The sequence below is a fragment of the Cervus elaphus genome, chromosome 11 (genome assembly GCF_910594005.1).
Source record: "Cervus elaphus chromosome 11, mCerEla1.1, whole genome shotgun sequence".
NCBI classification, from domain to species: Eukaryota; Metazoa; Chordata; class Mammalia; order Artiodactyla; family Cervidae; genus Cervus; species Cervus elaphus.
This window is the reverse complement of record NC_057825.1, coordinates 83,796,360-83,817,989: the sequence shown is the minus strand read 5'-3', so window position 1 is coordinate 83,817,989 and position 21,630 is coordinate 83,796,360. Positions and strand designations below refer to the sequence as shown.

The 21,630-nt window shown below is 39.6% G+C and overlaps 1 protein-coding gene across 3 annotated transcripts in view; it reads right to left on the bottom strand.

Annotated features, from left to right (window-relative positions):
- Positions 1–311: 311 nt before the first annotated feature.
- The window catches only part of EIF2AK2 (eukaryotic translation initiation factor 2 alpha kinase 2), a 37,944-nt gene continuing 16,625 nt past the window's right edge, over positions 312–21,630 (bottom strand). For all 3 annotated transcript variants that reach the window (XM_043918225.1, XM_043918227.1, XM_043918226.1), the window contains 8 exons: positions 20,824–20,889; positions 19,115–19,237; positions 16,262–16,378; positions 13,990–14,170; positions 11,486–11,614; positions 9,914–10,018; positions 8,833–8,883; positions 312–8,755 (listed from right to left, as the gene is read on the bottom strand). In XM_043918225.1, coding sequence (XP_043774160.1) covers positions 8,633–8,755; positions 8,833–8,883; positions 9,914–10,018; positions 11,486–11,614; positions 13,990–14,170; positions 16,262–16,378; positions 19,115–19,237; positions 20,824–20,889 — 895 coding nt within the window. In that variant the 3' untranslated portion in view covers positions 312–8,632. The remainder of the gene's footprint in view (positions 8,756–8,832; positions 8,884–9,913; positions 10,019–11,485; positions 11,615–13,989; positions 14,171–16,261; positions 16,379–19,114; positions 19,238–20,823; positions 20,890–21,630) is intronic.

Genomic DNA, 21,630 nt, shown 5'->3' with positions numbered 1-21,630 from the left:
CTGACATTTGTTCTGTCAGACCCGAAGCCATGTGGATTCTTTCAGACTGAATGGAGTTAGGAACTGGCTTCTTTTTCTCCTTGTACTATGGGGCTACCTGCCCAGTGGCCTAGAGTATGTTCGTGAAAAAAATAAATATGTTCATAAATATATTCATTAACATAAGAATAGGAATAACCTTGACTGAACCCAAGAGTCCACCAGAGTTGTGGTCTGCATTTCCAGGCCAGAGGCCAGCACTCAGCCTGCCTTAGAGAGTGGGAGACATCCCTCTATTCTTACCACCAACAATGAAACCTACAGATTTTCAGTATGAGTAAAAACTTACTTTTATTCATAAATGCCTTTTACAACTTCATAACCAGACGACAATGAAAACCAAGGGGTGTAAAATACTGAAAAGAATTCTTATATTTGCTTTAGAACATATGTGACACTTGAAACATAAGTTTTAACAGGTCAGGTTGTCATTTACTTTTAACCATATTATGTTAATACTATGTTTATTTTCAAAGTCCTATCTAGAATTTCTAAAATGTTTGATTTTCCTCATTATAAACTCAAAATACTGGAGCTTCTAAAATTCAAAATAAAGTGATTTTAATATACCAAATTGGTTTACCTACCCACCTTCAAGTGTTATTTACCAACATTAAATTGTTGAAATTTTACAATGAACATTATTTCGTATCAGACACATTTTGTAGGATCAGACATATAAAATTCTTAGCACTTTTATTCCCTACTAATTCAAAAGCACTTAGAGAGTTCCTGTTTTAAGCAGGGTAATACACTTGCTTCCTTAAGGTAAATCAACTGTCCCTGCTTTCCAGTAATGTACAAGGAGGGGGACACCCACACAGGAATAACTGAGTGCCAAGGCAAACTGATAAGTACCATGTTAAAGTATGAAGCAAAAATAAAAAAGTATGAAGTACTAGGAGTACTAGGGAGAAGTTTCATTCTGTATGGGAGATGGTAGAACACTATGGTAGCAACACTGAATTTGGGCTCTGAACATCATTTTCATATACAAAGTCACTAGGAAGGAGTTACCGTAAGACCCAGTGTTTCTACTCCTAGGTATATACCCAGGAGAAATGGAAACATGTTCACATAAAATTTGCACATGAATATTCATAGCAGTATTACTCATAATAGCCAGAAAACAGAAACCCAAATGTCCATCAACTGATGAATAGGTGAATTAAATGTAATGTATCCATGTAGTTGAATATTATTTGGCAATAGAAGGGAAAGGAATTTCCACCCACACTGTATCAAAGATGACACTTGAAAACATAGTAAGTGAAAATGATCACATGTTGTATGATTGTTTTGTATGATTCCACTTAAATGAAATGTCCCAAGCAGGCAAGTCTATGGAGATTGAAAGTGGATGAATGGATGCAGAGAGTTAGGGGAAGATGAGGAAAGCCTGCTAACAAGTACAGGGTTTCTTTCTGGGGAGATGAAAGTGTTTCAAAATTGATTGTGGTGATGCTGCACAACTTTGAATATACTAAACACCACTGAACTGAATACTTTAAATGGGATGAATTTTACAGTATGCAAAATTATGTCTGAATAAAGCTGTTATTTTACAAAAGAAAAAGATTGAAGGGAATTTTAGGTAGAAACCATAGCTGGAAGCCATTGAGCACAAAAGCCTGTTTAGGTGACCCTGAGCAGACCTGTGTGGCTGGGACTTGATCAGGTAACGCTGAACATGGGATGCAAAACGGGGGCCCCCAGAGGAACACAGCCCTGCCAACACTTTGACTTGAGCCCAGTGAAATAAATATGTGTTGTTTTCAGCCTCCAGTTTTGTGGTCATTTGGTTACAGCAGGTCTAGGGAACTAATACAGGTCTCAATCATATTGACCCCTGAAGAGCCACACATATTTGAGAGATATCTGATTTGCCTCAAGAGTTTTACCCATTACATGGATTTTAGTCCTACTATAAGCCGGTAATGGGCTTCCCTGGTGGCTCAGATGGTAAAGAATCCACCTGTAATGAGGGAGACCTGGGTTCTCCTGCATTTAGTATAAGCCAAGAGTGGGGCCTCTGTATACCTGACAACCATTGTCCCTGTATCTGTCACAGACGTAAAATCACAGACGTTAGGGAGTGGACTGACATTTAGATATAAAGGGTAAATATCTACATGGAGATGTCCAGCATACTTTTGTTTCTGAGCCCTTTCCTCTATGTATGCTCCCTCGGCAAGCTCTTGGATTCAAAGTTAAGCACCAGGGCTTACTTCCAGATAAGACCCACATCTCTCTTGTGTATGATTCCAGCTCATCCTTCAGGTTCCTCCCCTGCATTTCCCAGATCTGCTCTACATTCACTAGTGAATATTACAGCAGCACCTCAAACTCGACATCTCCAAACGAGATCCGGCGTTTTACCTCCTCAATGTGCCGCACCTCACCATGGTGACACATGAACCATTGCTCCACTATTGCTTAAATTCTAACTAAAAACTGTGTAATAGAGAACAGTGTGAGACAAAATATCTCTCAGTTGTGTGTGGCTCATTGAAGGGGTTAATTTGATTGAGACTTGGACCTTCTTTAACAGCATCATACTTCTGGTGCTCACCATCAGAGCAACCTGGAGGTAATCGCTGATTACCTAAATCCTCACATCCCCAAACCCTCACATCCCTAAATCCTCACATCAGATTAGATGCCAGCACCTGTTGGTTCTGTCCCCTCCAATTGCTTGGGTCCGCTTAGCCTCTCGGACTTCTGAACTTTCAATAGTCTTTGCCTGCTCCAACCTAGTCTAAACACAGTTTCAAAATATAGGTTGGATCAGACCCCTGCCTAAAAAAAAAAATAAAAAGCCAAAAAACCTCTTTGTCACCTTTGGAGGTTGCTGGGGTGCCATCTCATTCTAAAAATTAATAAATATTAATCCCATCTTTTCCATTCAGTTTTTGGGCTTCCCTGGTGGCTCAGTGGTAAAGAATCTGTCTGCCAATGCAGGAGACATGGGTTCAATCCCAGTGCTGGGAAGAGCCCCTGGAGAAGGAAATGGCAACCCACTCCAGTATTCCTTCCTGGAAAATCCCACAGACAGAGGAGCCTGGCGGGATACAATCCATGGGATCGCAAAAGAATCAGACCTGACTTAGCGATTAAACAACAACAACCCATTCAGCTTTAGAGAAAATTCTTCTTTCAAGAGGAATCACAGATAATAAATGCAAGAGGTTTGATAGAATCTGAAAATCAGTTTTGCAACCCCTAATGAAATAATGGATCCAGACAGTAGTCATCAATGGCTGCTAACACTGTTAGATGAAAGACCGATAAGGAGAATTGATGGTAGTGGATGGCAGCACCACAAGTGAAAGTCGCTTAGTCGTGTCCAACTCTTTGCAACTCCATGGACTATACAGTCCACGGAGTTCTCCAGGCCAGAATACTGCAGTGGGTAGCCTTTCCCTTCTCCAGGGGGATCTTCCCAACCCAGACACCACCACAAACCACCGATCAAACTTAAAATCACCAAAAGTGGAACAGTCAGACATCATGCTCCTCCTGGAGTGATGCAAAATATACAGCATCATACCCTAATGCAATGTATAAGAAATACGTTGTATGTTGATTTTCACATAGAAATAAGGATGACTCCTTTCTCTATACACACACACACACACACACACACACACACACATGCATACTACAGCATCATCTAGGGAGTATTCTTGGAAAAAATTTTCAGACCATAATCAAATCAATCTTCTAGATCTAACTAAACACCATGGGGATACCATCAGCCAAATCCTAAATGAATGAAGTTCTATAGGATGTATGACCTAGTTCCTTCCTCAAATAAAAGGCAAGAGGAAAGAAACAAAAAGCAGGGTAATGTTATAAAGTTGGTAAAAATTTATTTACCAACTAAATGCAGTGTTGGATCCTGATTTTAAAAACCTGCCGGAAAATATTTCTAGATAGGAAAACTCCATACAGTCTGATTATGAAAGAAATCTTACTAATTTTGTTCAGCAACAGTGATATTGAGGTTTGGTTAAAATTTAAAACATCTTTTATGTTGGAAATACATCTTTAGGACTTCCCTGGTAGTGCAGTGGTTAAGAATCTGCCTGCCAATACAGGGGGGAAACAGACTCAATCTCTGGTCCAAGATTCACATGCTGTGGGTCAACTCAGCCCACGCACAACTACTGAAGCCCACGTGCTCTAGAGCCCAAGTTCCACAAAAAGAGAAGCCACAGCAGTGAGAAGCCCACATCCCACAACCACAGATTAGCCCTGCGCTCACCACAACCAGAGAAAGCCTGCAGGCAAAAAAAAAAAAAAAAAGAAAGAAAGCCTGCAGGCAGCAAAGAAGACCCAGCGCAGCCAAAAAAATGAAGAAAAAAGTTTTTAAAATACATCTTTAAGTGTTTACAAGCAAAATGATACAATACCTGAGATTTACTTTAAAATTCTCCAGCAAAAGAAAGGGATAAATAGAACAAGAAAAGCAGAATACTGATAGTTGTTGAAGCTGGGTACATAGGGTTTCTTTATTCTAGTCTCTGCTTTTATGTTTTAACATAAAAACTTATAAAAATAAATATGGATAATATTTAAATTATTCCATATTCATAACAAAAAAGTAACATGCCAAAACCTCAATCTATGCTGAACACTCAAGTGTGAAATAGATGTTGTGCATTTTTCTCTCAAGTTGGTACACTGGATAACAGTCTTGGAAAAGCCTGTTTGTAGATTTCTAACCATTTCAGACATACATGTGCAATATGTATACATGTGTATACACGTGTATATACATACAAGTCTGATTTCACTGACATGCAGTTTGTGTGGCTGCATAAGGCCCCCATGTTAATTTTTGAATAAGGGCCTCACATTTTCATTTTGCTTTGGATCCCCCATATTATATAGCTGGCCATACACACAGACACACATACACTCACACATATGTGTATATGTGTGTATTTATACTAAATACCACTAACAAAAATAACATGTGCTGAGTATGATACATATATATATATTTATGTTAAATATGTGCGAATTTAATAGGAAATATGTGTTCTTTGTAATAAAAATTTCCTAGAAGTTCTGTTTCTAGTGAGGCAATTAGGTTAAAATGGCTCTTGAAAATATCTGCACATATGTGTTTTAATTAGCAAATAAGGTCCCTGGTCTTTGCCCCTCTTCTCCTCTGACTAAAAGGATACTTTTTATTTACTAGTTACATTTTATTTACTAGATAGTTTGAGGCTGAGAAAATACATACTAAAATAAACCTTTAAGGGACTCTATTTACTTCACAATAGTCGAGAAATATTTGAGTGAGAGAAGGATATATAAAAGAACCGAATCACTATGCTGTACACTTGAAACTAATATAAAATTGCAAATCAATTATACCTGAATTTAAAAAACGAGAGAAGGTAAAAATAAAGCCAAGTTCACACTAATCTGCCACGTTCACTGGCTTTTCTTTTGAGTTTGTCTTTATTCATCAAATCCAGATAATACTAATTTTTTTAAAAAGGATTTCTCTCCCCCTAGAAAAATTTCAAAGCTGCAGAAAAGCTCTAGGAATAGCACAAGAAATACTGTATATCCTCCACCTAGATTTATCATTGTGTTAACACTTTGCCACACTTCCCTCTCTCTCTCTCTCTGTCTCTCTCTCTATACACACACACACACACACACACACATAGGTGTTTCTCCAATGGCTCAGCAGGTAAAGAATCTGCCTGCAATGCAGGAGACACAGGAGACGCAGGTTTGGTCCCTTGGATAGAGAAGATTCCCTGGAGGAGGAAATGGCAACCCACTCCAGTATTCTTGCCTGGAGAATCCCATGGACTGAGGAGCCTGGCGGGCTACAGCCCAAAGGGTCACAAAGACTCGGACACTACTGAATGACTAAGTGTACACATACATACACATATTAATGTTCACCTTGATTTTTGCTGAACAATAGTAAGCTGCAAATGTCAAGCCACTTCACCCCTAAACTTTCTGTATGCACTGCCTAAGAATAAGTAAGACATCTTCCGGTATGACGATATCATTATCATTATCAATATCATTATCACAACTAAGAAAATTAACAATTATTCTATAAATTCATTTAATATGCAGTCTGTATTCACATGTTCTCAATTATCTCAAAAACGTCTTTTATAGCTATTTCCTGTTTGTTTGTTTTTTTTATATATATACCAGGATACAATCAAGATTTAAGCATTGCATTTGGTCATGGTATCTCTAGTCTCTCTGTATTTAGAAGAGTTCCTCTACTTTCTTGTTTTTTTCCATCGTCCTGATTTTTTGAGAAACCCAAGTTAATTACCTTATCAGTGACTTCATTCAGGATTTGGCTCATCATTTCCTCATGATTAATTTCCAGTTAAACACTGTGGGCAAGAAAACTAAACAGGTGACAGTGTATAATTCTTACATCACATCAGGATGGGTGTGGTGTTAGGTGTTTCCACTTTTGGTGATGCTGAACCTTTAATTACTTGGTTATTGTGGTGACAAGATCTTTTCATTTTAAAGATACATTTTCCCCTTTGTAATATCATCTGTGGAACTATATTTACATCCTTTATGGCTCCTGTTTCCCAATACCTTTTCAACCAATAGTTTTAGCATCCATTGATGAACCTTGCCTTAATCAAATACTGCACTGGGAGCTGAAGACCATATTAATTGCTTTCAATTACACTTTTTAGAAATTGCTATAAATCTTGACAAAAGTATTTTCTATTACTATTTTTTTCTGCCGAGCTTAAACTTGGCTCATTTTAAAAATTATAAAATTACTCGATGATTTTAGAATGATGGTTGGTTGCTGCTGTGTGCTCTGCTGTGTGCTCAGTCACTCCCGACTCTTTGAGACCCCGTGGACTGGAGCCCGCCAGGCTCCTCCGTCCATGGGGTTCTCCAGGCAAGAATACTGGAGTGGATTGCCATTTCCTCACTCCAGGGGATCTTCCCCACCCAGGGATCGTACCCACCTCCCCTGCTTCTCCTGCCTTGGTAGGCGGATTCTTTACACTGCACCACCTGGGAAGGCAGTTGGTTACTACAAAGCTTAAAGTAACCCTCAAGTTCTTCCAAGATGCAGCCTCAATTATATTCTGGCCCAGGTGGCTATGCGGTAAATAATCTGCCTGCCAAGGCAGGAGATGCAAGAGACGTGGGTGCGATCCCGGGGTCAGGATGATCCCCTGGAGAGAGGAAATGGCAACCCACTCCAGTATTCTGGCCTAGAAGATTCCACAGACAGAGGAGCCTGGCGGGCTACAGTCCATGGGGTCACAAAGAGATGGACACAACGGAGTAGCTAAGCACATTCCCAACAGCAATTCACAGAACCAAACTAGCATACCCAATCTCTCAAATCTATCTTTCCCAGGATGCATACCAGGCCCTTTGTCCAGACTTCTCACATGGTCTGCTCTCTATTCATCTCAGTCCTTCACAGACTTGGAGGTCTCCCTGGAATGTCACTTCTAAGCCTGTGGCATGGTTCCTCGGAATGTGATCTCACCCCTCCAGACTGACTGTTTTCTGTGCTCAGCTACTGTCTTACAGCACAACTACCATCTCTTTAAAGTGTCTGTTATAACGTGTACAAAATGTATTTAAGAGAAGTAAAATATTTATGCAGTAAACACTAGTGGACTCAACATGCAGGGTTAAAAAAACAAAATTAACTGTTAACTCTGAAATCTCTCCTGTCCCTCCTCAGAGAAAATCACTATCAGAATCTAATAATCGTTCTCACTCCTTTCCTTCCCTGTATTGTTTACCACATTCGTTTGGATACCTAAACACACTCATTTCACACTTATTCCGCTGAGCATGTTCTTTGAATTTTATATTAATGGAATCATTCTGTGTATGGTTCCCGCAATCTGCTTTGTTTCCTTAACATATGTTCCTGAGAGATTTGGCACGTCAGTGTGTTCAGCTGAAATCCCTTCATTTTCATGCTATACATACAGTATTCTAGTGTATGAATATAATACAACTTGTGTATCCTTTCTTCTTTTGGCGCACATTAGCATTGTTTCCTATTCTCTTGGCTATTATGAGCAGGGTTTCTATGAACATTCTTGTGGGTGTGTATGCAGCAATGGAATTGATAGCTTTTCAGGATAGGATGTATACATTTACGTTTGCTAGATGATACCAAATTGCTTTCAGAAGTGATTATACTTATTTTTTTTACTTATCTTTTCATGGTCACCAGATTCTCCAACTAGATTGTTAGCTATTTAAGACAGAGATAGATCTGATATTATTTTTGCCTAGAAACATTAGGCATTTAATAAATACTCATTAATTAACTGATTCACTGGTTGGTATTAAAAAGAAAATTTGAGGGATTCTTTTGGTATTTTCGTAATAAGAAGATGATCCATGGGAAAGTCAAATGTAAGAATGTTTCTGAAGTAAGAAAAGATGTAAGCCTTTCTGCAAATGTGGCAAAAAAAAAAATTGAGAAAAAATGAAAATAGAAGATAAATACCATCAATATTCCCAAGCAGATTTTAGACAATTATAGGAAAATGGAATTATCAGAAGCAGGATACTTTTTAAGTATCTAATATGTATTTCGTTTCCTTCTTTCTGTAACACTATTCCACTCCTTCAAAGTCTTCAGTATCTCAGATGTGGTAGGTCGTTTCTTGGGGTCCTCTGAGAGTAATTTCTTTAGAAGATCTTTCTGTAATGACAATAAGAGTCAATTTTAGGAAAGAAAACATTGCAATAAACAAAATTCAATTATTTTTAAGTGCTTACTTCTTTGCCGTCAAATACATCTAAGTTGCCACTCCTCAGATCTTCAAATAACTAAAAATTAAACATATATATGTTTATTAGGAAATGATTCACTTTGGAGAAAAACAAACTTAAGAAGCACTAAAGGCTGGGGATACCAGAATTCTACGATATTTCTAGATTTTTAGAAAAATCTCTTCTGCCAAGAAGCAAGCGGGAATCCTCTTCCCCCACCACCCCCATTAAGAACCATCCTGAACATTACAGCATGTTGAAGTTTTAAGAGCATGGTATGAATTATCTCCCTGCATCCTTTTTGGAGCCCTCTGCAAGGTATTTTCAATATCCCTGCCTTACAGGGGGGAAGGCTGTCAACTCCAGGCAAGTCCCTCTTACTGACTTTCAGACTAGGATATCCAGTTGCCTTCAGCCTTCGGTGGCCCGCCACTGTCTCCATAAGAAATCCATATTTTTGTTTTCATTTCAAACCAGTATATCTTTCCAGTACCACTGACCACCAACCACTTCCTTGACTTATATACTCCAATAAAAATGACACTGCCAACTATTCCCAAATATACTCTTCCCAATGCTTTTCCATGCTCGCATCACCTTCTCTCTAAATTGGAGTATTGGAAGCCAACCAATCCTTCAGAGCCCAATTAAACACCTCCATGAAGCCTAAATCCCTACAGCTGGCAAAGCCCCCCTTTTAGGTGTTTCCATTCGACTTCATGCCTTCTCCTAAAACATTCATAGCATTCTCTATGTTACCTTTCCTTATAAAATATAAGCTCCTTGAGAACAAGTCTTACTCATTTTCATAACCCTTGGAGAGCTCAGCACAGGGTCTTATGCAAAGCAAGCCATCAATACAATTTTATAGACAGAGATGCACACACTTTCCAAAGAAGACCAAAGGTTTGGTCTTCAACAAAAAGTATTGGTTGCCCAAACTTGAAAGAGGTAAAAATTCATATTTAATTTGCAGTCAACACTAACATGCTCCAGTCCATCCTCAAGTGAGGTCAATAACTGAAGCAGTACTTTGAATATGATGGTCAATAATTTTTGTTGCTTAATTCTGTGACATTGTATTTACCTTCGATGTTTCTAAAGAAGTGGGACATATATGAATAAGTTCTGCAAGAATCAGCCCCAAAGCATAGATGTCCACTTCATTTCCATAGTCTTTCACAGAAGAAAGCTGAAAAACAAAAACCCATTTATATTCGTGACTCACCTGATATAAATATTCATGCCTTCTAAAGCCAAAAAGTTATCTAACCAAAATATCTTATAATACACAACAATGTACATTTATTAGCAAGATATGTAGACCCTGACTACCCAGGTTCAAATCTCTGTCACTAAATATCTGAATCACCTGTATACACTAACCATCAATGTGGGAATAATCTAAATCCTAAAATGGAGATAGCAATAGTTTGAACCTCAGAGTTTGACTGTGGGGTTAAATGAGACCATTAGGTGAAGCGCCCAGTAAATCACTTGCATGCAAATGTTTATCACAGATTCATTCATAATATTCCACAACTGGAAGCAAACCAAATGTCCATCAACAGGAGAATGGATGAACAACTTGTGGTATATTCATACAATGGAATAGTATTCAGCCACAAAAAGGAATAATCTGCTGTTATTTATAAGCAGCAACTAGAGGTTCTCCAACAGACATTACTTTGAGTGAAATAATCAAATATAGAAGAGTACACACAATGTGATCCCATTCATATGAAGCTTAAAATCAGGGGAAAGTAATCTATGGCGATAGAAATCAGAGAACTGGTTTCCTTTGGGCAGTGGAGAGGAATGACTGACTGGAAATGGGTCTAAAGGTGAGGAAAATGTTTCTACCTTCTCATAGGCTTGTAGGCTTCATGAACCTATGCCTTTGTTAGAACTAAAAAAAAAATATGGACATTTAAGATCTGTGAATTTTATGGTGTATAAATCTTTCCTCAATAAAATATGACAATACTGGATGCAGGAGACATTTAAAAGAACGGGAGTTGAAAGGAAGCTGTTACTCCCCTATTCTACTTTCACACCTTTAAAAAAGTTTGTTGTGTTTTTATGAACTGCACCTGTCATTCTAGCCAACAATTTCACTTCAAAGACTCTATCATTGATTATCATAGAAATATTTGTTTTTAGACTCAAAGGTAAGGAAGAAGATACATGTCTACAAATGTAAAAAGTTGAAAACAACCTAAATAAATGCCCATCAATAAGGAAATAGTTAAATGATTGCAGTATATCTGTATTTTGGCATACAATACAGTTGTTAAAAAACAATGTGTCAGATCTATTTGCACAGACATGGAAAGATCATGATACATCGTTGAGTACAAAAAATTAAGTCACAAAATAACATTATGGTAGCCTTATAAAATGTATTTATTATTTTTATGTAAAAAAGTCTCCATAAATATATGTCTATATATTTTTTATAACTCAAAGAAAATGACCTAAAAGGATAAACTACCAACTCTGGTGAGAAGAGTAAGAATAAAAATGAAAAGTAATGGTAATTTTCCATTTTCATTCTATTTACTTATGTATTGTTTTAATTTTATGAGTGCCTGTTATTTTCATAATTAAAAAATGAAAGAGATAAAAAATATCTAGACAGAAAGAAAGGGGACCTCACCTGTTCTGGGCTCATGTATCGCCTAGTTCCCTTTTTACTTGTCCGCATTTCATCATTTTTCAGGTACGTAACAAGTCCAAAGTCTCCAATCTTGATTTGGTTCATAGTTACTAAAAATATGTTACCTGGCTGCCAAAAAAATATATGTTTTAAGTACCAATTTGACAGACTTTTATCACATATCCAATTCATATTTCATAACAAAGCTATTTTTAAATTTACTTATAAGGCATTTACCCTCTTCTAGGTAGTCCAAAACAGGAAACTTATTAATATAAGTCTTTAAAATGCGAGCTGAGGAAGTCAGGACATTTTAGCTGACAGCAGAGAAAGCTTGGGGCATAGCTGCCTTCAGATAACTGAAGATAAGTCAAAGATGGATTCACTCCTGCCTGGTCCCTGTGGGGATGGATCCAGGACTAGAGGATGGAAACAACCCCAAGACTTGCTTTTAATACATCCTAATATGGTAATCGTGTGGTCCAACAAATGGGAGTTAGAGAGTTCCCCATCCTACAAAGTAGTCAAGACAGGGCTGGACACCCACTTAGTAGAAACACTGCAAACATGAGTCCAGCATTTGAAAGGGATTGGAGGAGACACCCTTAAGATCCTCTCCAATTTTGAGATTCTCAGAATGAGTCCATTCCCAGTAATGCTGCAGAATACCATGTGCCAAATTTTCCCTGGGGGCTTCCTTTGTATTCATTTCTCCAGGCTTCTGACTTCTGACCGAGGAGGAGCCTGGGGCAATTGGGAAATTGAACCTCCTCAGCCCATAAGCTTTCTCTCTAGAAACTTCTGTATCTCTTACCAGCCTCTTTGGTCTAGTTCTTAAGGTAAATGCTGGTTGACTTTATAGAACAGGGGCTTATTGAGTAAAGACCATTATCCGGCAAAGCCGCCAGTAGCAGGTATTCTGCAAAGCATCACAAAATAAGATGCACTATTTTGTTTACATCTTCTCTCAGATGTGAAAAAGCAGTAACTGTATCGGTGAAGTTAGCAAGTTGAAAAAGATGAAAGAAGGCTCTGTAGTATTAAAGTCTGACCTTTGAGCACCTGCAGACATAGAGCAAACTCTGCAAACAGACACAAGAAAAGATGACTCCTCGACAAGAGGCACAGCCAATGCAGGATACAGGAGGGCCGGCCACGTGGTGGGAGAAGGGAGCACTAAGCATTTTCACTAACTTATCCTGATGAGGGCCTGGGAGGAAATACCCAAACCTCTGAGTAGAGGAAATGACTGTGTAAGTAGATAATTTATTTGTAAATGATTGTATAAATAGATAATTGTGCTTAATTTCTTATTTAACTCTATATGATTCATGTCAAAGTGAAGATACAGCCATTCTAAATGTATTATTTTGAACAGAGTCCTTATATCCTTCCAACTTCAAAGAACACCTTCAGATACTGTTATTAACAAAACGAGATATTGAAACCAGAGGCACCCCAATATGAAGGCATCAGACATCCAGCCCCTGAGAAGACCAAGGATGCAATACCTCTTAAGGGCCATCTTTTCCCACCAAGGCCAACAAACAACTATGTACATGGCAGCTTATTTTTCTCAAGGAACGTTTTTCTTTGTTTCTCATTCCTGGCTGTTTTAGTCATGTGGGATAAGCCCAAGGTCCATGTAGACGAGGTGCTTCTGTCTGATCCAGAATGACCAGGAAAGGCTCATAAAGAAATTGAGACCAAAGGGGACACGTAGAAGAATGTCTCATGTGAACCCATGAGCAAAGGTTTGGTGACAGGATTCAGCATGGGAGGTTTGTGACGACTGTAGGCAAATCACAGGGAACAGAGTGCCGAGGGAAGACTGAAAAGCTCTTCTGTCTGATTTTGAGGAGGAAATGGGAAAACTGCTCATCTAGACCATGAGAGAAGCTAGGAAGCCAGAAGAAAAGGAAAATATGAAAGTATACTGCATGTTCCAAGGTTTGCATTGCTGCAGTTTTCCAATCATGGGGCAGAGATGTCTCACCAAGTGCCAAGCAAATTCTAGACTCTGGACTTACTGGCTGTGACTGCCCTCAACCTAGAAGGTTAGGAGAATCATGTTCCCAAAGCCAGAGTCACCAGAGTCTCTTCTGCCTCTCAGACAAGCCTGGGTGCAGCAGAGGCAGAGACAGAGCCCTCATCTGGATGTGCCGGCCACAAGAATTATGTGCACAGAAATGTTCAGTATACTAAAGCTGTTAGTGTTTACAACTGGGGTGAAGGTATCAGCCAGGACGACAGACAGGACCAGAAGTGAATGAGCAATGAGCTTCTTACAGAGCTCAGCATCTCAGTACGTGAACAGCCCTGGCAACCTCCTGGTTGATTCTGTAGATTGGTGCCTGAGGCAAGTGCTATAGCCACTCTAACCATACAGGATCAGAGATGTTATATCCTCATGACTGCCTATCGAGTCTAAAACTAAAGAAGATAGACTTTCACATTAATAAATTCTATTTACCGATTCCCAATACAGCCCATTTTCCACTCACCTTAAGGTCTCTATGAATTAAGTCTTTTGAATGTATATAATGCACTCCTGTTACTATTTGTTGAAAGAACTCCAAAGCCAAATCTTTGTCTGGTTCCTTGCCTCTTCTTTTGTTAATCCATTGCTCCAACGTACCTTTATCACAATATTCCATTTGGATGAAAAGGCACCTAGTCTTTGGTCTGGGATAAAATTCACTGTATGTTATAAGTAGCAATAAAAATAAATTTATAAAAAATGCACTTAAAAATTAGATGAAAAAATGACACCTTCTTAAAAATGCCAAACATGTCTCAAAACAGAAATCTAAATATAACAAATGTGAGTCAACACATAATAAACCACTGTTTATTTAGGTCATAAGTTCCCAGATATCAAAGCTTTGTTTAGTTAAGCTATAAAGTAGCAGCCTTCTCATTCTTTAATGCTGAAGGTCCTTGACTATCTTTGCTAATAGATAGGAAGAGAAGCATAAGTATGATGGAGTTGCAGAAAACCAAATTTCATTATTATATATTGTAATTTTGAAGCGTTTTAATTCACCATTGCTCTACTGAGCATCTATTTTGCAAAAGACACGGAACAGGCAGCTAACGATAAGAAAATGAGTTAGACACTCGCCTTGCTCTCATGAGGATTATAGTTTGATGGGAGACAGATAAAGGAAAAACAAGCAGAAAACAACAGTACAGCAGGCCCCAAACTCTGGGTTCTAATGCCTGATGATCTGAAGTGGAGGTTATATAATAATAATAGAAATAAAGAGCACAAAACATGTAATATGCTTGAATCATCCCCAAACAATCCCCTCTCCCTGGCCCACGGAAAAATTGTCTTCCATGAAACCAGTCCAAAAAGGTTAGGGACTACTGAAGTAGTACACGGATAGGAACTCTAAGAGAAATGCCAACAATTGTTATGAGGTATAGCAATGAGGCAGGGCTTCCCAGGTGGAGCTAGTGACAAAGAATCTGCCTGCCAATGCAGGAGACTCAAGAGACGTGAGTTTGATCCCTGGCTTGGGAAAGCCCTGTGGAGTAGGAAATGGCAACCCACTCCAGTTTGCTTGTCTGGAAAATCCCATGAACAGAGGAGCCTGGGGGGCTACAGTCCATGGGGTCACAAAGAGTTGGACATGACCGAGTGACTGAGCACATACCACACAGCAAGGAGGACCAACTTTGCTGGTCATGGTAGTTGTTCTTTTCTGAACTAAGTTGGCTTTAATATTAACTTAAATTCTTTGAGCTTATGTTGGTTAGAAAATAGAAAAAGGTAGCCAGGAATTTTCTAAAAGCTGAAGAAGTCCATATGTGGATGGTACTTCTGAAACTAATGATACAGTTCTAAATTGCATGGTGTGGAGACAGGGCTGGAGTCAGGAGGTGGTGAATGAACAGGCTCACCATGGCCTCAGGTTTGCACTGAAACGACTGTCTCCAAGGAACCCTGGATGACTTTCAAAGGGAGGCTCTTTATAAACCTTCAGTCCTTGTGCAGTGGCTTGCCTGAGACAAACATGAGTAATGCAAGGGCCGGGGGGTACCCCCATCACAGCTCAGGGTCTTGGAATTATTCAGACTGCCCATCACCTCACCACGCGTGGTATGATACACACAGAAGGGATCCCGTGACTGCACCCTGCCATCCAGCTGAGTGGAGCAGAAGAGCGTTAGCAGTGGGGGGAGGGGGGCCTCCAGCTGCAGTGTCTACACGTGCAAACCTTCTTCACAAGACTGCATTACACCTGGACTGGAGTCAGGGCACGTGAGAGAGCCTGTACTTTAAACAACAGAGTCAGGAAACCTAAGCCTGAGATCTCAAAAACCACAGAAAGCATTAGTCACTCAGTTGTGTGACTCTTTGCAACCCCCCTGGACTGTGGTCCACCAGGTTCCTCTGTCAGTGAAATTCTCCAGGCAAGAATTTACTGGAGTGGGTTGCCATTTCCTTCTTTAGGGTATCTTCCCAACCCAGGGATCAAACCCAGGTCTCCCACATTGCAGGCAGATTCGTTGCTGTCTGAGTCACCAGGGAAGCCAGTCACCAAGGAAGCCAGAGAGGACAATTTTTAAAAACGTTTTTTAAAGCAAATTTGCAGCAAGGAAAAGATTATTCATTGTCTCCTCATTTGTAGAATGGAGGCATAACAGTGTCTCAGAGTTCCTGGTATGGTTATTAAATGTAATAATTAGTGGCCTTACCACTGACCCACACACAGTAAGCAAGTTTCGCTCCTCCTATTAAAACTATGATAGTTTCTTTTTAGTTACCTTGAAAAATTGATGCTTTTCTCAGGATCATAATCAAGCCCATCCCAACAACTGTAGTAGTGAACAATGTTTGGATGATTAAGTGTTGCCAAAGCTTTCACTTCACGCTCTACCTTCCTAGTTAAAAGGAACGGAACATAAAGGCGTCAGTATCCATCCCTGATAATAACAAAACACCTTGAGCAACAGGAGACAATCACCGGTATTCCCTTATTAAACAGCTGCCATGGTCCCCACACTGAGGTTTGGAATGGAAACCAGCAGCTCTCAAAAGGAAAGAGTAAACACAGAAAAAATCAGCTGTTTTCACTTTCAACATAAGAAAAAAAAAACAGTGACTAAAATTATTCCAAACCTCAGACAGTTTAGAAGTCATAGGTAGTACTCTTGTGAGCTATCAGTGATGCAAAAACTTTTTGGAGCTAAAATAAAAATCATCCATTATGTTTTATTTAGCCTTGTGTTAAAATCACTTTGGATTTCAAAAGCAAACCCCATTTGGGCAGCAAGGGTAGGTAATCCAAACAGCATGAAAAACCTAATTCAGAATTTTCAGTGCGTGGCAAAAATACACACAGAGGGTGATCTATACAGAGAAACTGAAATTTCACTGCACAACGTGGGAGCTTCACAGGAATGCGTAGATAAGAGTTATGACAATCGTATGCTAAGTGGAGTACATAAATTTGAGATTTCAAGGATGAGAAAGGATAAGCAAACATTCTGCAACTTATTTTTTGAATTTGAAAAGTTCTATATGACATAAAATTTATAAAAATAGGGAAAAAATTACTCATATATTAACACAATCCTAACACACTGATAAGTTTAGATGATTTCTTATAGTCTTTCTTCATATACATTTTTACATATGTGTAATTATAGTATATTTATTTATCCTGTGTTTTCTCATATATTATCTTTAAATTTTTCCCTATTACTATGCAATCTGTCTAACCATCAGGTATAAACATTTTAATGTAAAATTTCAAAAGTATTAAAAAGTAGAGCAAATAGTAGAATGAACCCCTACCTAGCCATCAGATGAAACAGGAATTAACGCCTGGCCAATCTTGTTTCCTGTATACTCTTACCTACTTCCTCATCTTTCCCTGGATTATTCTGAAGCAACTTCTAGCATCGTACCATTCATAGTGTGTATAAATATTTACAGTATATAACCCTCACTTTTAATGACTGCAAAATAGTCATTGATCAGAGGAGAGCAGAAAACATACTAAATCATTCCTTTATTGCTGAACGTTCTGTTTGCTCTAATTTCTCACTGTTATAAACGACACTGTGATTTTTATCTACTTGAATAATTTTTCCTGTAATCTGGGTAATATCCTTGGAATAGGTTCCCAATAGGAAATCCATAGGTGAAAGCATATAAATAATTTTATGCTTCTTGATGCATATCTCCAAGTGTATTTTTAACTGTGCTGTACCAGTCTATGAAGCCACGAGAAATGTTCAAGGTACTGCACGCTTATCATCATGAAGGATTACCGTTAAAAAAGATGTTACGGGATAGAAGGAACAGCAGTATTCCTGGTAAGCAAAACAACGAAGAAGGAAAAAGCCCTGTTTTGATGCCAAGTAGTATGAAGGTACTTCAGCTGCAAGGCTTGTCCACGGGACAGACAATAGGTTGGTTTGACTGGATGAAGAGCATCTAAAACACCACACCTGCTTCTTTTCTTATGTCATTTTCCTTCACTTATATCCCTTTTCCATCTCCTTCTCTGATCCTTGAGGGATCTGTCTGGCCAAATTACAAATAATAACAGCTGCCAGAAAATAACAGGCAAGATCGGTGAACATGGGATTTCAGAGCTCCTTCCCTGTGTCTTCCTTCCTAAAGGAGTTCTGTTATCCAATAATTGAGGTGGGGGTGGGGAGGGGCACAGATAATGCATAAAACAAACATGGGAAGCATTGGGATATGGTGGGAACACAGTAGACTGGAATTCCAGAGGATGAGTTCTAAATCTCCACCTTGCTACCACAGGAGATAGGGCCCAAGGATGGTCATCATTAATTTCTTCTCTCCCCATGCTCGCATCCACTCCTCAGATTAAGCTGGAAGAGTCTATTTGCCCTCTCCCTCGAGCTGACCATAGTGACTTTGTTTAATCAATACGATGTGGAACTTCCAAGACTGCTCCCTCCTGGGATGAGTTGCTCTGGGACAGTCCTTCTTAGACCCCAACAACTAAGCTGTGAAACGCCCAGGCCACATCAAGGGGCCGGGTGGAGGCCCTCTGGTTAACAGCGCCGACTGCACTTGTAGCCACAGCATCACTGCCAGCCAGGTGAGAGAGCATCTCCGATGTCCAGCCAGGCCAAGCTTTCAGATGACTCCTGGCTGCAAATGCATGATGAATGGCCCGGGTGAGCATAGTCAACTCACAGGACCACAAGAGATAATAACAACTTGGTGTTTAAGCCACTGCATTTTGGAGTGGTGTATTACGCAATAATAGACAACCAGCACAATTACCAACTAGCTTTTACCTTTAGCAAATCAGTTCACATCTTTGAATCTCACTCGCCTCCTCTGTAAGATAAGGAGATGAGACTAGAAAAACTCAAAGGCCACCTCGAGCTAAAAGATTTTATAACTGTAGTTCTCATCAAGACAGCCTCAAGGATAATCAATGGTATATCCATTCTTTAATTAAAGTGACTACGGTGAAGTGAGGTCATTTCAGAGTAAGCCAAATATCATTCTCCTCATGAACGATACTTTCAAGGAGGACCAGAAAAAAAATATACTAATGAAGAAGAGAGATACATAAAAAAGAACAGTGCAGGTTCACATAAAAAAAATAAAATATTACTACTTACGCACTATTATATTTAACACATTTAATAACGTAAGTCTTCTTATCAATTCTGTGCTTGGCTTTGAAAACTTGACCAAATCCACCTGAGCCAATTGGTGTTACTTCTGTGAAATCCTTGACCAACCTTGAGAGATAAATGCTGCTGTTATTCTGAGGTTCAACATCCTCTGTTCCTCCACCCCAACCCTTCTGCTTTCCCTTAAAGGCACTAGTGAAATGGACTGTATAACAAACAGGACTCTCCCCTTCTGAGTAAGAAGGATCCATTTCACAGAAACTCTTGAATCAAAAAGGATAGTTCTTCCCTCTCCCCATCCCAACATAACAGATCACTCCTGGGAGTCAGTCACCGCCTGGCTGCACAAAAGCCATGGTAAAGAACCTTTTATTCCAAGTAAAAAACTTCAGAAAAGAGTGCCACACTGTGTTCCCTGCTATCACCAAGCTGTTATAGGAGAAATGAGCCTGCTTATGTTTTCAACTCTCTGGGTTTCCTCTCTTTCTCCTGCCCCACCTTCCATCATTAAGACTTGCCAATTTTCTTTCCAAAACACATCTGCGGGTGTCTGCCCACGTTCCCCCACTGGCCCAAGCTTCCAATAAGACTCCCGCCGAACCCTGTTCAGAAGACACACCACCTCCTCTCCTTCCTCTGCTCTAGTCCACGATCCTCACAGCAACCAGTGTGATAAATACTAAGTCTGATCACAACTATTGCCCAAACGCTTCCCAAGGCTGCCCCTGCCTTCAGCAAAACCCAGAAAACCCTGACATAGGCTACCAGGGGCCACCTGTTTGTCCCGTCTCCAGCCTGTCTGGCGATCCCGGTTCCTTGGCCACTGCCCTCCCAGCACGTGGCTTTCTCTCAGTTCCTCGGGTGTTCACATTACCTTTCCCGCTTCGCCTTGCTATGTTCTCCTCTTTCACACAGTACCAGGGGCTCCCCACCGCCCTATGCTGACACATCCCTCAGGCCTCCCCACAAATGTGACCCAGAGAAAGCCCTGCCTCGTCCTTCACCCTAAATTCAAGGGTCCTGCTGTCGTGTCTAACCACACCATGGCTCTTCCTTCAGACCTCTGGTCATAGTGCGTAATTATCATCCCCACAAAAACTCTAGGAGGACAGGGGCTGTTTCTATGTTCCTGCTATAAATTCGATGCCCAGCACAGTGCCAGATATATATTACGTACTTATTAAGTATTTGGTGATTCTTTATTATTTCTTAAGCTTGTATTCCATGTTCCTCTCTTGCAAAGAGACCTCCTTTTTAAAAGATACTTTATTTAAGCCCAAACATGCAATCGACCACCAAAGGAACCCTTTTTAAAAAAGTGAAATCTGCTATGAAGCTGGAAAATGGAAAACAGATTCAAATGGATCTATTCTGATTCCTGCAGGAGTACTTTTGTTGAAAAAAAGTTACTGGTTTATAGAAATATTGGCTTTCAATATTAAAACCTCCCAGAGATATCAGAGAAACCCACAGGAGTATCACACAGACACCACATTCCATTTGAACTCACCTAAACTGTACTCCTCCACAAGGCAATGATCCTTTGTGGGCCTGATTGAGCTAAAACAAACTGTTCAGGGAGAGATATGACTTAAACTGCCTGATGTTCAACTGTCCCTTAAGAAACTTTTGTCAACTTTTGTACATGTATCCTTAAACAAATTCTTTTTCTTTTTCATGGTTTCCCCTCTTACCTGGGGTCCGCACTGTAACTGTTTTCTTCTGTCCTCACAGGAGAGTCAAAATTAGGTGCCAAACTTCTAAAAGTTAAGAGAAGCACATAAATTCAAAACTAAAATCAAATATAACTTATCAAGAGTGGATTTTATGCTATGCACTAGGCTTTTTATGTTGTGAGTCAATTATCAGAATAACAGGGTAGCAAGTACTAACATTTTTCTTTAGAAACAATGTGGTTCTCTGTGGTCTAACAAATTTTCACTCCTTTCCTGTGTTTTTCAGCCTTAACACATTCATTGCCAGCATGCCGCTAGCCTCTTTTTCTCCTTTTAGACTCAAAACCTTAGGAAATATGTCTCGTTGAATTCTCATCCTGGTTGTGTTTCCTTTGTCATTTATTCCTTGCTGGTGGTAAGCCTCCTACAATCAGAAGTCCAAATGCCACCTAAAACTAAACAAATACAAATTGTTATCTTCCCTCCAGGCTTCCCAGGTGGCGCAGTGGTAAAGAATCCACTTGCCAATGCAGGAGACACAAGGGATGAGGGCTTGATCCCTGGGTCAAGAAGATCCCCTGGAGGAGCCATGGCAACCCTCTCCAGTATTCTTGCCTGGGAAATCCCATGGACAGAGGAGCCTGGTGGGCTACAGTCCATGGGATCGTAGAGTTAGACAACAACAATCTTCCCTCTAAATCTTCGACTCCCTAACACCATCAGTGCCATGACACTTGTCTGCATCTCATTCACAAGGAACAATCTTCATTTCCTTTTTCCTTTGCATCTTCTTCACCCAGCTCTTTAACTATTTCCTCAAGTTAT